General features: G+C 37.0%; 1 protein-coding gene across 2 annotated transcripts; it reads left to right on the forward strand.

The window, feature by feature from the left end:
* Positions 1 to 747: 747 nt before the first annotated feature.
* LOC124794950 lies at positions 748 to 14,122 on the forward strand. Of its 2 annotated transcripts, none has more exons than XM_047258664.1 (3): positions 748 to 878; positions 5,714 to 5,926; positions 13,827 to 14,122. In XM_047258664.1, exons 2-3 carry the CDS (start codon positions 5,737 to 5,739, stop codon positions 13,982 to 13,984), a joined length of 348 nt encoding a protein of 115 aa, XP_047114620.1. In that variant the 5' UTR covers positions 748 to 878; positions 5,714 to 5,736; the 3' UTR covers positions 13,985 to 14,122. The 2 variants fall into 2 exon arrangements, with proteins under 2 accessions (XP_047114620.1, XP_047114619.1); XM_047258663.1 differs by lacking the exon at positions 748 to 878 and adding an exon at positions 1,013 to 1,140.
* The last annotated feature ends 334 nt before the right edge of the window (positions 14,123 to 14,456 follow it).

A 14,456-nucleotide genomic window follows, 5' to 3' on the forward strand; every position in this document is an offset into this window, starting at 1 on the left:
ACATAATGTTAAATTTTCATTTTCGAAATAATATTACTAATTTAGTACTGTATTACTATAGTACTGCATTAGATATTTTCAAAGACTTAAACATTTTTAGGGTGTAAGACCCAATTAAAACCTGCTGTTTACATACTTTTTGACTGAAAGTATTAGGCATACTGTATTAACTTTATTAATTGTGTTAAAGCATTAACTTTGAGTATTGTTTCTATTTAATGAACACTGAGCCTTATTCAAAGGAAGCTTAAATCAGCTGTTTCACTCATTAATCAAAGTGCTATTACTGTGTGACAGCAATATTTTATGTTTAATGATAGTTAAGGATTCTTTAATCGCGAGCTATATGGTCACTGCTCTGTAAAAGTCTATACACATTATTATTACTGTAAATTAAATTAGCTTTTTACGAAAATTCCGTGCGTGTTTATGTTTTGTTTCTTCTTTCAAAGTCAAAAAATGTGTCGGCTTGTCGAGTTATCGAGAGTCCAGTTTGCAGGGTTCTAATGTTGATCATATGAATCTATAATGCTTAAGCTTTAAAACTCACTATTTTTCATCTAAAATTTAGAAAATTTCCCGGGACAAGACCCCAGTATGGACCCCCTAATATTTTTTATAAGTCGGCGCCCATGGTCCCACCAACCGTCAGGTGGCAACAATTTTCACAGTAGTGACTGTCAGACTGTTTATGTTAGTGTGGTTCTGGTTCATATTATGAATTGAGTGAGCGAGAACACAAAAATGGGTTAACATTCGATATGTAGACGACGCTACCCCCCTCCCCCGTCAGCGTCAAGTCTTTTTTCCCCAATAACGTTAACGTTCCGTTTCGTTGAATGCCGCCAGTTTTGACGTTTCCTTGTCTTCCGTGTAGTGTGAGTCGAACCAGATTACATAGTAATTCTGATAGAAAATAAACAAATAGAAATGCGGAAGGACTGTAATTTTTAAAACTAAGAGCCTCAGATTCCGGTGTTTCCCATTAGCATGTTTATAGATATTAATGACTAATGTATTTTTTCCGTAGGTTGGTCACTCTACTGTTGGGCGTTGTTACTTGTTAGGGCGGTGGTTGATGCTTATTGAGATGTAGGTCGTGGTGGAGTTTGTTATTACGAATTTTGGTGGAAATGTTTTGTAAGTTTTACATGAATTTGTTTTCGTCACGCTAGCGATTCACTCTATGCATAGAAATTGTTTGCTAAGAGCTGGTAAGACGTTTGCTCATTGGTATGCCATCAAAATGTAAATAAAACGTAACATGAAAGAAAGTGGACGGATGACTGTGCGTCGAACTCTTAAGTTTTTAAATTTTCTATATTAGTGATGTGGAATCTACCGCCAATTAATATACGAAAACTGGACTGTTAAATAAATTAATGAATTTTATAGTCGATGATTGATTACAATTTTAAGCACAGTGCATCGTTAATACACTATGGATGTCTCCAACAAATTTACAGTTATTGAAATGGAATATGGATTATGCTTGTGTCCCGGCTGTATAACCCTCAAGCGCTGTAAGAACAATAATATACACACATGCGAACACACCAATCCCGCCACCCCACCGCAGTTACAATTTCATAGATCCCTGAAATACTAAGTTCTTCCAAATTGTTGAGTAGATTTCATGCAGACACATGACATTCTATAGTTTAAATCAATTTCATTAGAAAACAGTCTCCGTGACGTGGCTGTTTAGAAAGTACTGTAGCACATATTGCAAAATATTGATGGCAGATTGGTAATTTAAGTTTATTAATTAAGCTCCAGTTTCACTAGTTTGGTAGCAGAGTATGGTATCATAAGCTGGAATTTGTAGCAAGACATTAAAAGTTTTGAGTATTTTGTATTAAAGAGTATTAATAGAATGGGAGGCACTTAAAATTTGTAGACCAATGATACAGTGATGCTTACCAGACACTGTAATCACATATGCGAGTTGTTGCAATTAACAACTTTGTCAGTCACACTATTTCCTTTCTTAATTAATGCCATATGGAATTGCACACAAAGATACTCATATTTTGCTTTCTTTCTGTCACATTACTTGTGTAAGCCCCACTTTGTATTTATCATAATTTATGTAGAATATTATGAAAAAGAAATAGTGCTACTCACCATATAGAGGAGATGTTGAGTTGCCAGCAGACACCATGAAAAGAGTGCCATACAAGTTTAGCTTTACACACACACACTGAGGCAGACTTGTACATGTGTATAATATAGATCAAAACTAGCATTTCTCTCTTATGTAATACAATGTTCCTCAGTTTATCTTGGACTGATGACAGTAACAGATTTGTTCTGTAATTATTAACCCTAGAAATGCCAAGACTTCCATAACCTGCATTACCCAGGAGGAGTACTTTGTGCCAACACTAAAACAAACCAAATTCATTAATTGTTGTTGAATTACATTAACAAAATACTTTTTAAAGAGTTTCTGATATGTAATCAGGGTCCAGAAACTGAAAATACCGGTTAAAACATTCATAGCAATATCAACAGATTTTCAGTAATGTGTAGAACCAAGTTTGACCACCATAAAAAATGTAAATTTTGATTGTTGTTTACTATTACTCTCAACATACTTTTTAAAGAGATACTGGCGTGAAAGTAAGACCCTGAAACTGGAAATAATGAATACAACTTTCATTGCAGGAAGTGAATCTGCTACTGAGACTTAAATTTTTGGGTTAAATTTAATTGAAAAATTTAATACACATATGGAATCTGGCAGAATAATTCATTAAAACAACAAACTTTTTTCAGAATTTTAAAAGAATGAGAAAACTGATAGAATTATAATAGGCTACTTTTTTCTAAAGGTGGGCATAAGCTACCCCCCCCCCCCTCCCCCCGCCCTCTCCGCAATGGTATTGCGAGGGTTAATGGCTGAACCAATCACTAAGTAAAGTTCACATTTTATTATAACTGTGTATTAAATATAGAGTGATTGTTGCCACCAATGAAGGTATAATAATGGTTACACTACACACCAACTGGTTACCACAACCTTTATTTCATATTGAGTTCATCAGTTCCCAGTCAAATTGTGACCATCCAGTCAAACCTAGAACTCCGGTTACGTCACAGATGACTCTGTCATCGCAACCATAGTTTCAGATTGTTTCTTTCATTGGTGTTTAACCTTGTGCATACACCTTTTAAAATGGAAGTTAAGCAGAATACAGTGAGAGAAGAACATAATTTATTTCCATTTGAAACAAAAGAGACAAAACAAGAATATAGATTATGTTGAACAGTTTCACATCATTTTCATTCAGACTGACGATTATGTAATTTTCATGAGTTTCTCATTGGTGTAACCTGTTCTTGGTTCTGATCTTCCAGTGATAGTTGTTTTTGTCTTCAGTTGTTTTCATCTATAGGATGTATGTTGCTTTTTCCCTTATGTGTTTGCAGCTTGTTAGCCATGAATGAACATATTCCTATCTGAGTTATATATTCATCTCCCATTCCTTATTACTACATTCCCATCATTGTGACAGAATCGAAGCAGGTGTTGATGTGTGTTTCAACATGTATTTGCCTCTTGCTGAGGCTCCAGTAGATTGTGTTGGATAGTCGGAGGGGGGGGGGGGGGCGCCTATGTTTGATCATAGTGCTCCATACTGTATTCAAGTGATAGTGTTCACTGTTGGTGGAAGGCCCAAGAACCTTTTTTCAAGTTGGCAAAGCATTGAGGGCACAAGCACCAGCCAAGACCTGGTGGTGAAGAATCACATTACTTTTGTCATTGGCATCTGGGCAAAAGAAGTGTACTACGTCGATAAGTAAGCACCCAATTGAAGTCAAAGCGACAGTGCCAATTGGTTCGGGGGGGGGGGGGGGGGGGATGAGATTGAGTGAGAAATCTGTGTCATATAAAGTATGTGTGTGTTCCACATCTTCACTTACACAACTGGATCAATTTCAACAAAACTTGTTACACATAATGCTTATGGGCCTTAAAGCAGCACTGCCATTGGGTGGGGGGGGGGGGGGGGGGCAATATACAAATGACATACGCATATGTGGGTGAGCCTGTGGGTAAAAAGCTAGTCAGTAATAATATGACCTAACCCTTGTTGTGTATCCTGATATGCACACCTGAATCAAACAGATTGCCCGTTGCAGATGACTGCAGCACTGCAGATGGTAAGGCTTTTTCCATCACTTACAGCATGAAAACGGAACAATTAGTGTCTGGCTGTGACACCAGAACTTTACTTCCTGTACTCAAAGACTGCAGCCAGAGTCTCCTTATTTCAGACTAGTTAAGCAGCAAGGGAAGAACAGTGAAGCAACAGCAGTGGCTCTGATGGCATAAAAGCTGTGAATGAGGTAGCTCCATTTGCCCTCAGCCTCACAATACATGGATACCTCTTATCCACCCACAATCCCTCCCGCTCTCCTCCCTGATGATGGAATTATTACTTCTTAAAGCTGGGATATTGGATATCCTTTTAGATATGTATATTGACTTTACTGTTATTTCACCTCCTGAAGGTAAGTTCCTGTCAGCAATGCTTTCTCATAATTTTGGAGTGATATTACTGTGCTTCTCTATTGGACACAATATCCAGACACATGGAATCTTTCTCTGGTGAGAACACCTTCCCTTGTGGATGTGTGACAAGTAAAATAAAAGGTAAAGCTGTCAATCAGAGGGTGTGTTTGAGCACCACAATGCTTTACTGTGGATGGACATTAATGTGGTATGGTTTAAATTAAATGTGGTACAATTTAAATTAGCTTCCTGCATTATTAGGGAGAAGATTTGAATGTGTTGATTGGGTGACTAGCATACACGTATCTTTCATAAATAATCAGCCAACCACACTTCGCTGAATACTTATCCTTCACTATGTTAATCTGTTTGGTTAGACAGCCGTTTTTAGAAGAAGTTGTCTCCAGTTTTATGTTTGATAAAATTAAATTTGTGGATAAAAAAATCTCTAGTGTGTCAGTGGGAGTTTAACTGAATGTTGGCAATTTTAGTAAAAGTGTTAATGACATTTTGCTCCAAATTGGTTAGACAGCAGTTTTTAGAAGAAGTTGTCTCCAGTTTTATGTTTGATGAAATTAAATTTGTGGATAAAAAAATCTCTAGTGTGTCAGTGGGAGTTTAACTGAATGTTGGCAATTTTAGTAAAAGTGTTAATGACATTTTGCTCCAAATTGACAGTTGTCCCTGTCTGATTTGACCCATTGCTTTGCTGAGAGACCAGTTTTCAATAATAGTAGGCATATTGTAAAAGTTGACCATTGCAGATTATTGATTAATTTCTCTACCTAATATTCATCTAAACTATGTGATAGCAGAATGTATAAATTTCAAAGTCAAGATGATGCATTAGTTAGAAAAACTTGGAACATAACTTTTATTAAAATGAGACCTGCAGTCCTGTAACGAGAACAGTGTGGCAGTGTGAAATGAAGTAAAGCCATTCATTTTGCTACAAGCTGAGAGGCAAGAAATAATCTCATAATGAGTAAAATAAATATAGTAATTATTGTCGTACTTTTATTATGGGATACTATGTATTATACTTAATTTAGATGAGTATAATTAATTTCCTGAAACACTATATTCACACTTTTCTTTAAAATCGGAATCAGAACCCTATTAAGAGACATAACTATCGTTGCTTCAGAGGATTGTTCTTGTGCTCCATTATTGGCTTTGTTTTTGTTTTAGAATATGCAACAGTGGTTTGAAAAATGTCCATTTTAGAAGAGCCAAAGGATTACATGAAAGAACCAGTGGTTTTCAAGAAAGAGTTTGGTGATTACACGGCATTTTATATTGCAATAGGTATTTGCACTGTTTTTGGGGCATTCCTCTTCTTGCTGAATATAGTGTTTTGCTGCTGTTCAAAGTACAAAGAATATTGGAAGGACAGTAATACAGGTAAGAGTACACATATTTTTTTGTGTTGATATTGTTTATTTCAAAATAGTATGGTACTGGAATACAAACAGGGGAATGAGTAAAGATAGCTTGTCACTGCATCCATTTTGTTTGTTAGTTCTAAAGGAAGACGTCTTCCTTGTGTGCCTGTTTTGAATGATATTGATTACACTGCCTGACAAAGAGTGAAGCAGCCAGAAGACATGTTCAAATGTCAGCATAATTTTGTACACTTACACTCAATTACTGGGCTTGTTAATTATTAAAGCTGCAATTATCTGTGATAACTACAATGGCCACCAGGGTGCATATGTGTTGCTCCAGGCATGGCACATTATAAGTGGCATGAACAGTGTCAGATTTTGACTGAACACACTGAAGATCATAGAGATGCCACATACTTGTGTGAGACAGTGTTATCAGCACCTGAAAGAGTTTGAAAGTGGCCTCATCATACGGCTTGAGTTGCAAAAATGTCCAGAATTGTGGGGCATTTGGATGTGACATGACAGTGGCCCAGTATTGAAATTCGTACTGGTCGGCAAGATTCCCGTCGACCCTGTCTGATCACAATGAGGCTGGATCACCTTATTATGCACCAAACACATCTTAACCCTTTCACGTCTGTGACTGCCATCTCAGAACAAGAAGTGGACTATCTGCTACATTGTGTGTCATCCTGCACCATTGGTAGAAGACTAGCAGCAGACAGACTATGGATTTCCTGTCCCGTGCATAGAATGTTGCTAATGTCACAACAGAAACATCTGTGTGTGGAGTGGTGCAATGACTGGGAAGCAAGGGCTGCAGATGAATGGTGTCACATGGTGTTCAGCAATGAATTGCAGTTCTGCTCTACCCCAGGTGACTACCTTTGGTAACTATTGTGGCACTCTGCTGAGAGGATCCCTTCTTCTAACGTTTTGGAGAGATGCAGCAGTATCACTCCTGACTTCATGGTGTGGAGAGCCATCAGGTAATGACGTATTGATTGAAGGAACTCTGACAACACAATTGTACATCAGACTATCTGTATCTATGTGTTACCTCTCGTGACAGTATCGTGGTGCCATTGTTCAACAGGACAATGCTCGCCCACACGACATGCACACCTGTGAACTGCTGCTAGCCATTCAGATACTTATATGTATAGCAAGACCTCCAGATCTGATAGAACTTGTGTGGGACCAACTCAGTCTCACACTATCCCAGTGCCAGTATGCAGGTATCGAGGACAAGCTAACAAGTGTGAAGCTGGCCTTACGACACCCTTTTCAGTCAAATCAGTGCATGTATCCAGTCTGTAGGGGAAGTAAAGTCATTCTGCTAAGTGAGCTCATACTGCCAAGTTTTTTGTAAATTTGACATAATTTTGTAATCACTTAAATATCATCACATATCCGCTCTCTCACCCACCCCCTGTCTCACCCCATAAACTCATTTCGTTTCCTCCTCTCATTCTAGGTGCTTCACTTTTTTTGTCAGGTAATGCAGGAATTGATCGAATGGAGATGAAAATATTGTTTCAGAGCAAGTTGGTTTTAGGCCAGGGAAGTCATGCTCTGGCTAGGTCCTGGGTGATTTCATCTCAAACCATACAGGTCAAGAGTGAGTGTGTCACACCACTATTTCATAGTTTGCTGAAAAAAAGTATGTTCCACATGATACCCATCCAAAATTACAATATTTTGATTTTCTGGTGATTTGTTAAAACGCTACAGACCCCTCCAAATAAGGGTATTTGTGAAAATGTCGTAACGAAAGGGAAAACTGAAAAATTGTAATAAAGAAACTGAAAGTGATAGAGATCAGAATTTATTTTCAATAAATACTTTGTTCCCAATACTGATATCAATATAATAGAAGGAAACATTCCATGTGGGAAAAATTATATATAAAAACAAAGATGAGGTGACTTACCGAACGAAAGCGCTGGCAGGTCAATAGACACACAAACAAACACAAATACTATGAGACATGATTAATACATACACACTTCTGAGCTTCTTTTTCTTTTAATAAACTATGAAAATTTGTAACTTTTTGTGAATTTAAAAATTATGTTTTGAAAATATAGATAGTCACAGGATGTTAACTGTCTTGAGAAATGATCAAGTGGAAGGACTGCTAACTGTCATTTATGACATTAATGCAAGAAATTCTTGAACTGTCAAAATATTTGTACATAAACATGAAAGAATCTGAAATATTTTTTGGTTATTTACAAATTATTTTCTCCAAAACTCCCTTCCTAAATCTTCTAAAAATTTCGTGGTACATTAGTGGGTCATTGTACTTTGGGAATGTACAATCAGAGTAGTTAATACTTGTCTGTACAAAGTGTGAAAATTTTTTTAGGTAGACCTAGCTTTACTCTCCAAGTCAAAAAATCATGGACATTTAAATATTTTAAATTGATCTGGTTTTAAGTAAATGTTATGCAGAACTGGTATTTCTGAATCAAAATAATTACTTTACAACATTATGAGTGGGAAAACAATTCATAATTTTGTGTGAAAGCATTTTATAAAAAAATGAGATATGGAATATATGTATACCCATTTTTCTTTTTAAGATATTATTCACAAATTATTATTGTCTTCTGTCATGACTGTACTTCTTTCTCACTTTCCATGAATTAAAATTGCCTACAATGTAACAAGCAACAGTGCACCGTTGAAAAGAGTTCATTTGTTTTTTTCTTCTGCTTCTCATTGAACTTGTATAGCCGAGCTGAATTTGCACACGGTTATATCTTGCAGCTTATGGGAGACACACATTAACTGTCCCAACCACCACTGATTGTTATACACACAAGAAATGAAGTGGCTCATTACAAAGTCTTCTAATTTATCCTGTGGTCTCTGCATTTCACACACAGTAACAATTGACATCAATAAAAGCAAAATAAGGATAATGGAATGTAGTTGAATTAAATCAGGTGATGCCGAGGGAATTAGATTAGTAAATAAGACACTTAAAGTAGTAGCTAAGTTCTGCTATCTGGGAAGCAAAATAACTGATTATGGTCGAAGTACAGAGGATATAAAATGTAGACTGGCTATGCCAAGGAAAGTGTTTCTTAAGAAGAGAAATTTGTTAACATGGAATATAGATTTAATTGTAAGGAAGTCCTTTCTGAAAGAGTTTTCATGGAGTGTAGCCATGTATGGAAGTGAAACGTGGACAATGAATAGATTAGACAAGAAGAGAATTGAAGCTTTCAAAACATGGAGCTACAGAAGAATGTTGAAGATTAGATGGGTAGATCACATTACTGATGAGGAGGTACTGAATAGAATTGGGGAGAAGAGGAATTCGTGGCACAACTTGACTAGAAGAAGGGATCGGGTGGTAGGACATGTTCTGAGGCTTCAAGGGATCACCAGTTTAGTATTGGAGGGAAATGTGGAGGGTAAAAATCATAGAGGGAGACCAAGAGATGAATACAGTCAGCAGATTCAGACGGATGTAGGTTGCAGTAGTTACTCGAAGACGAAGAGGCTTGCCCAGGTTAGAGTAGCATGGAGAGCTGCATCAAACTAGTCGCTGGACTGAAGACCACAACAACAGGCTGCATTTCTTGGAGAACCGTTCCTGCAGCATATGTGCCACTCTGGGATGCAACCCAGTAATGGTTTGATTGAATTCCTGCCACTGGTTTCATAGTAGACCACTCTTCTCTCTTTCTTAATAGAATTCCCTTAATGTACTTTCATTTAGAATTAAGAGTGTCGTGTTTGTTACTAATGCTGGTATGGTATGTACAAATACAGTAGCATCTCTTGTAGCATCAAGAGCTTCATGCTGGTATTAAATCTTGTTGCAAGATGTTTACAGAGACCTACTACCCCACCACATGCACTTTTTCCATTACCTATTGCTGAAAATATCCATTTTTTTGCCTTAATTTCTGTACTACAGAGTGGACCAAGCTCATAAAGCTTAAAGCAGATTTTAAAATGAGATGCTGCACCATCAGTCACATACACATTTAGGAAATGCATGGCATCTGGATGCTATGTCATCAGCTATCATGCTAACAGCATAGCATGCATGTGCACTGTCATGAATGAGGTCATTGCTGACAACAGCAAAACACTGTGATGTTCCATGGAAGTGAGCAACACATGTGAATATTGATACCTATGATGCATTCCAGTAGTAACTTTCAATTTTGTTCTGCAAAGCAACAGACTAGTTCGCAGCTATGTTGAAATGAACTAATGTGTCAGTATTCTGGGATGTGCCCAATAATACTTCTGCTATGGGCTGTCTCTGACTATGATGGTGAGCTATTCCTTTCATGTCCCAATGTGTAACCTCTGTAACAAACTTCTTTGCCTTTACTGGCTTTTTCACCACCTCTACACCCTCCCACAATAGACAGGTTATGTCATTGTCAGTATCCTGATGGTGTAATGCTTCAACAGTCATCACATCAGCACCAATACACATCGCACACTCCTGCAACCAACGTTTATCTTGCTGCTCTTGAAATACACACAAAACATCAGGTCCATCTCTGTGTACTTCTTTCCTGTGACACTACTTATGCAGAAACAAACAAGTTTCAAATTAAATACTTGTGCATACTTACTTCACTGGCTGACATTTTACCCATTTTGTTGGTAAGGAGTAGAATTTTGTGAGACCAATTTTTAAATTCGGGCACTCCTTTTTAATTAGGAGACATGCTTCTCTTATTGATCTTGTCATGTATCTTTTTTCACTAACAGAGATAACATCAGCCTGGTTAGGACTTTGCCTGCTGCAATGTTTGTCATCACTTAGGTAGTCTTCCAGAGCAACAGTATGCTTATCATCTTCCAACAAATGCCCACAGTAAGAATCTGGACATGCCCAAATACCTTTCTTATTCTTTATTTTATGAGCTTTTGAAAGTAAATAATGTTAGGAAGTGGGTATGTATTTCTGTATCTGCTGCCTAGAGTAGCTACCTGGTATCAGTGTCAGTAACTACTGTATAGGTGGCTGCTGAGGCTGCAGTATTTAGGTTTGGAAACCACACATCACATTTCATGCTCATATCACTATCTTCAGGTTCTATGCCAAATACATCTACATTATACACTTCATAAGGTTTTGGAGATGTTGCTTGTGTAAAACTTGTTTCAGTTTCTTTTACTTTTCTTTTACATACTGTTTTCTTCTAGTGCTTCTTAACTTTGCTGGTTGTTTAAGTGAGGATATAGTAGGGGCTTTATCAGAAATGCTAACATTCAACACATCAACAATTTCACACCCAGGAATATAAACACCTGAACTGTCTTCTTCAGTTTCACATTCGGGTGAAGGTGATCTTTCGGGTGGGGTGTCATTAAATTAATTCTTGTTGTGAGTGTAGCAATTCCTGCACAATGGATGTGATGCTAATACCATTACTTGAGGTCCAAGATACTTCTGAAACACCCTGTGACAGATTTTCAACAACTGTGAAGTATTTTTCTCTTTTCTTAAACACCACCTACTTGTGTCTTCTTTTAATAGTCCACACACCTCCCTCTGTCACTACTGTACTTCCTAACTGACACTGTATCTAACAAAAAGTTCAAACCAAATACAAAACTTGATTCAGAATGGTTTACATGCAATTGCTCACTCGTTTGTTATAAACAGAAGAGTACTGAAAACAGTTTTGCCAACATGTATATTTTACACTAAACATTCAGTGATGCGAAATATGCTGAATGTCAAACAAATTTTAACACTTTACACACAAAAATATTGCCCACTGTGTTTGCACTGACTACTAACATATTAATCAAACAGTATTTTGTGTAATTCTCAAAAGTTTTCGGATGGGGGTTTTTGGGTAAATTCAGAAAAATGCAATTTTATACATTTTTAGTAATAAGTATTTACATAATACAGATATCTGGAGCAGAGAAGATATGTTTATAATCACATCAGTAGTATCTGGTAATATGACAGTAAAGATAGCATTCTGTGACTTTCCAAACTAAAAAGAAAAACAATTAAGTGGAAAAATTATCTTAAATTTTGTATTTTTGTCTTAAATTTGTAAGTTAAACGAGCCCCATGAGTGTGCGGGTGTGAACTAAATTCCAGGACACTAAGAGGGAGCTTTAACGCAAAACATATACCAGGTGTCCCGTACTTTTATATTCCTCCCCCCACCCCCCACCCCCCGTGTTGTTTAAAGAGCTATTTACAAGATATACATTTTTCAAAGAGCTGTACCATTTACAAAAATTAAGATAAAATGAAAATACTTTATTTCTTAACACTTGTGATATAGAGATCTAATATATATTTTTTTCTGAAGAAATTCATGACCACGAGTTGACATGACTTATATGATTTGAGATGAAATCACCCTCCTTATCCAACACATCTGAGGTGGATATGAGAAAAAACTAGTCACTGGTGCAGCTTTTGTATTCCTCAGTGCTCCATATGACAGTGTGAATCAAAAAAATATCCAAAAGCTGTATGAGGTAACAAGGTTTCAGGCTAACAAATGTAGTCAGAGGTTCGCTCCATAGCAGCAGATTCTGCGTAACACTGCAAGATAAGAGGTGTCACTGAAGAAACCAGAAGAATGGATTATCCCAAGGCAATGTGTTTCCCCCAGTTCCTTACAATATTTGTGTGAGTAGTCAGACATTTCTTCCAGATCCAAGGTGTTTTACCTGTGAGAATGACACAGCTGCACGATTGCCCAAGGGAGGACATTTGAGGAAATTGAAACCAAAATAAGCAATAGACTTGAATGTTTGGGAGAATATTATGACCTAAACCTTCTTAAGGTCAAGTCAGGAAAGATTCAAGTAAGTGCTTTCTGCATAAGAAACGGAGACAATAAAAGAAAACTTAATATCAAGTGGAGAGAATTGGAAATTCAGCATTGTAACATCCCGAAATATCTGAGAATTACTCTGGACCAAGCCCTGTGGTTTAGAACATACTTGAATGGGTTTGAAAGGAAAAATCTGCACTAGAAACATCTTGAGAAAGCTGACAAGTTCTACTTGGGGAGAAAATCCCCATCTTCAAAGTCATTCGTCTTAGGATCCTGTTTTTCTATAAGAGAAAATGGGGCACCAGTTTAGGGACCGTTGGTTCACACCATGCATGTGGATGTGACCTTAAATGAGTTAGTCCACTTGGTTACACTCCCAAAGATTTGCCCTTTGACTGGCAGTGCACCCCCACTAAAACCATGCAGAGTGGTGGGAGAAATGAAACAGAACAACTAGATTGAGAATTCAAGACACTTGGTGTATAAAAAAGGTCTTTTGTACCGAATGTTACCATTACATGTCAACCCAGATGTTGCACGCATTTTATTGTCATAAGAAAGTGCTAGAAAGCAAGAAGGGCTTCAGTCCAAGGGGAAGAAATTAACTGCAGTTACACTAATTGAAGAACCTGTAATAGACAGTTACACTAATTGAAGAACCTGTAATAGATTAAGAACAGGAGTCCCAAGGTGCAGAATAATTTGGTCACAAGAGGGTATGAGGAGGATAGTATGTGCATCTGCAGAGCAGTCCAGACACGAATCACCTACTGATAAGTGAAATTACAGAAAAATCCTGTTTTGCAAAGGGCATAAAAGTTGTGCAGTTCAGAAGAAGAAAAGTGTGATTTCTTCCTGGACATGGTAGTTAAAGTAAATGATTTGACAGTGAGTGGTTATCATTGCTCATTCTTTTATTTACTTCCATGGTGTCAAATTGGAGGGAATGGATAGCCAGGTATCTCTTCACAGTATTCTATGTAGCAGTTTTGTCAATTTGCAACTTTTTTATGTCTTAAGTAATTCACCACTTTCAGTCCACTTTTGTGTAGCATTAATAATTACTGTTGCATTGTACGTGAAATTCTAACGTACTGTTTGCTGTTTTTCCAGGCAATCGTTGGCTTGTGTCAATTTGGACGAAAACTCCACATCATCAGCCACCACTTGACCTTACAGAACTTGAGGAGTGTTATATACCCTCAAAACCGATTGCTGCCGAATATCCTCAGGAGTATTTGGAACTTCAAAAGCGTGAGAGTGATCTCTAATCTGCAATGGCTTTCCATATCTACTGGCCAGCTCTGACAGTATTTACCTTGTTTATTCTGGGGATTATTATTGTCATGCTTAAATATGGTCCCAGAATATGCAAAACACGACACACAGCAAAACCAACAGAGTATGAATGGGAAGACAAAACATATGAACAGAAAGTATCGTATGCATAGTTTTGAGAATAATTCATTTCAGGTAGAATTTTATCAAAGTTGTGTATTTTTCTTGATAATTTCTCGTGTAGAAGAAAGGTAATTGGTGGGTTGAATTCAGCTTTCTTTTATCCTCATTGCCCATGAAAACTTTATATGTCTAGTGTCATATTTTCATAGTATTTGAATTAAGTACTTGAAGAAAATAAATTTTGATTCTTTGACTACGAAAATAGTGATTAATTCACCATAATATTAACTGAATTTGGAGACTTTTGACGTGATCCAGTTACAGTAGAAAACATGTATTTCA

The sequence above is a fragment of the Schistocerca piceifrons genome, chromosome 4, assembly GCF_021461385.2.
Source record: "Schistocerca piceifrons isolate TAMUIC-IGC-003096 chromosome 4, iqSchPice1.1, whole genome shotgun sequence".
NCBI classification, from domain to species: Eukaryota; Metazoa; Arthropoda; class Insecta; order Orthoptera; family Acrididae; genus Schistocerca; species Schistocerca piceifrons.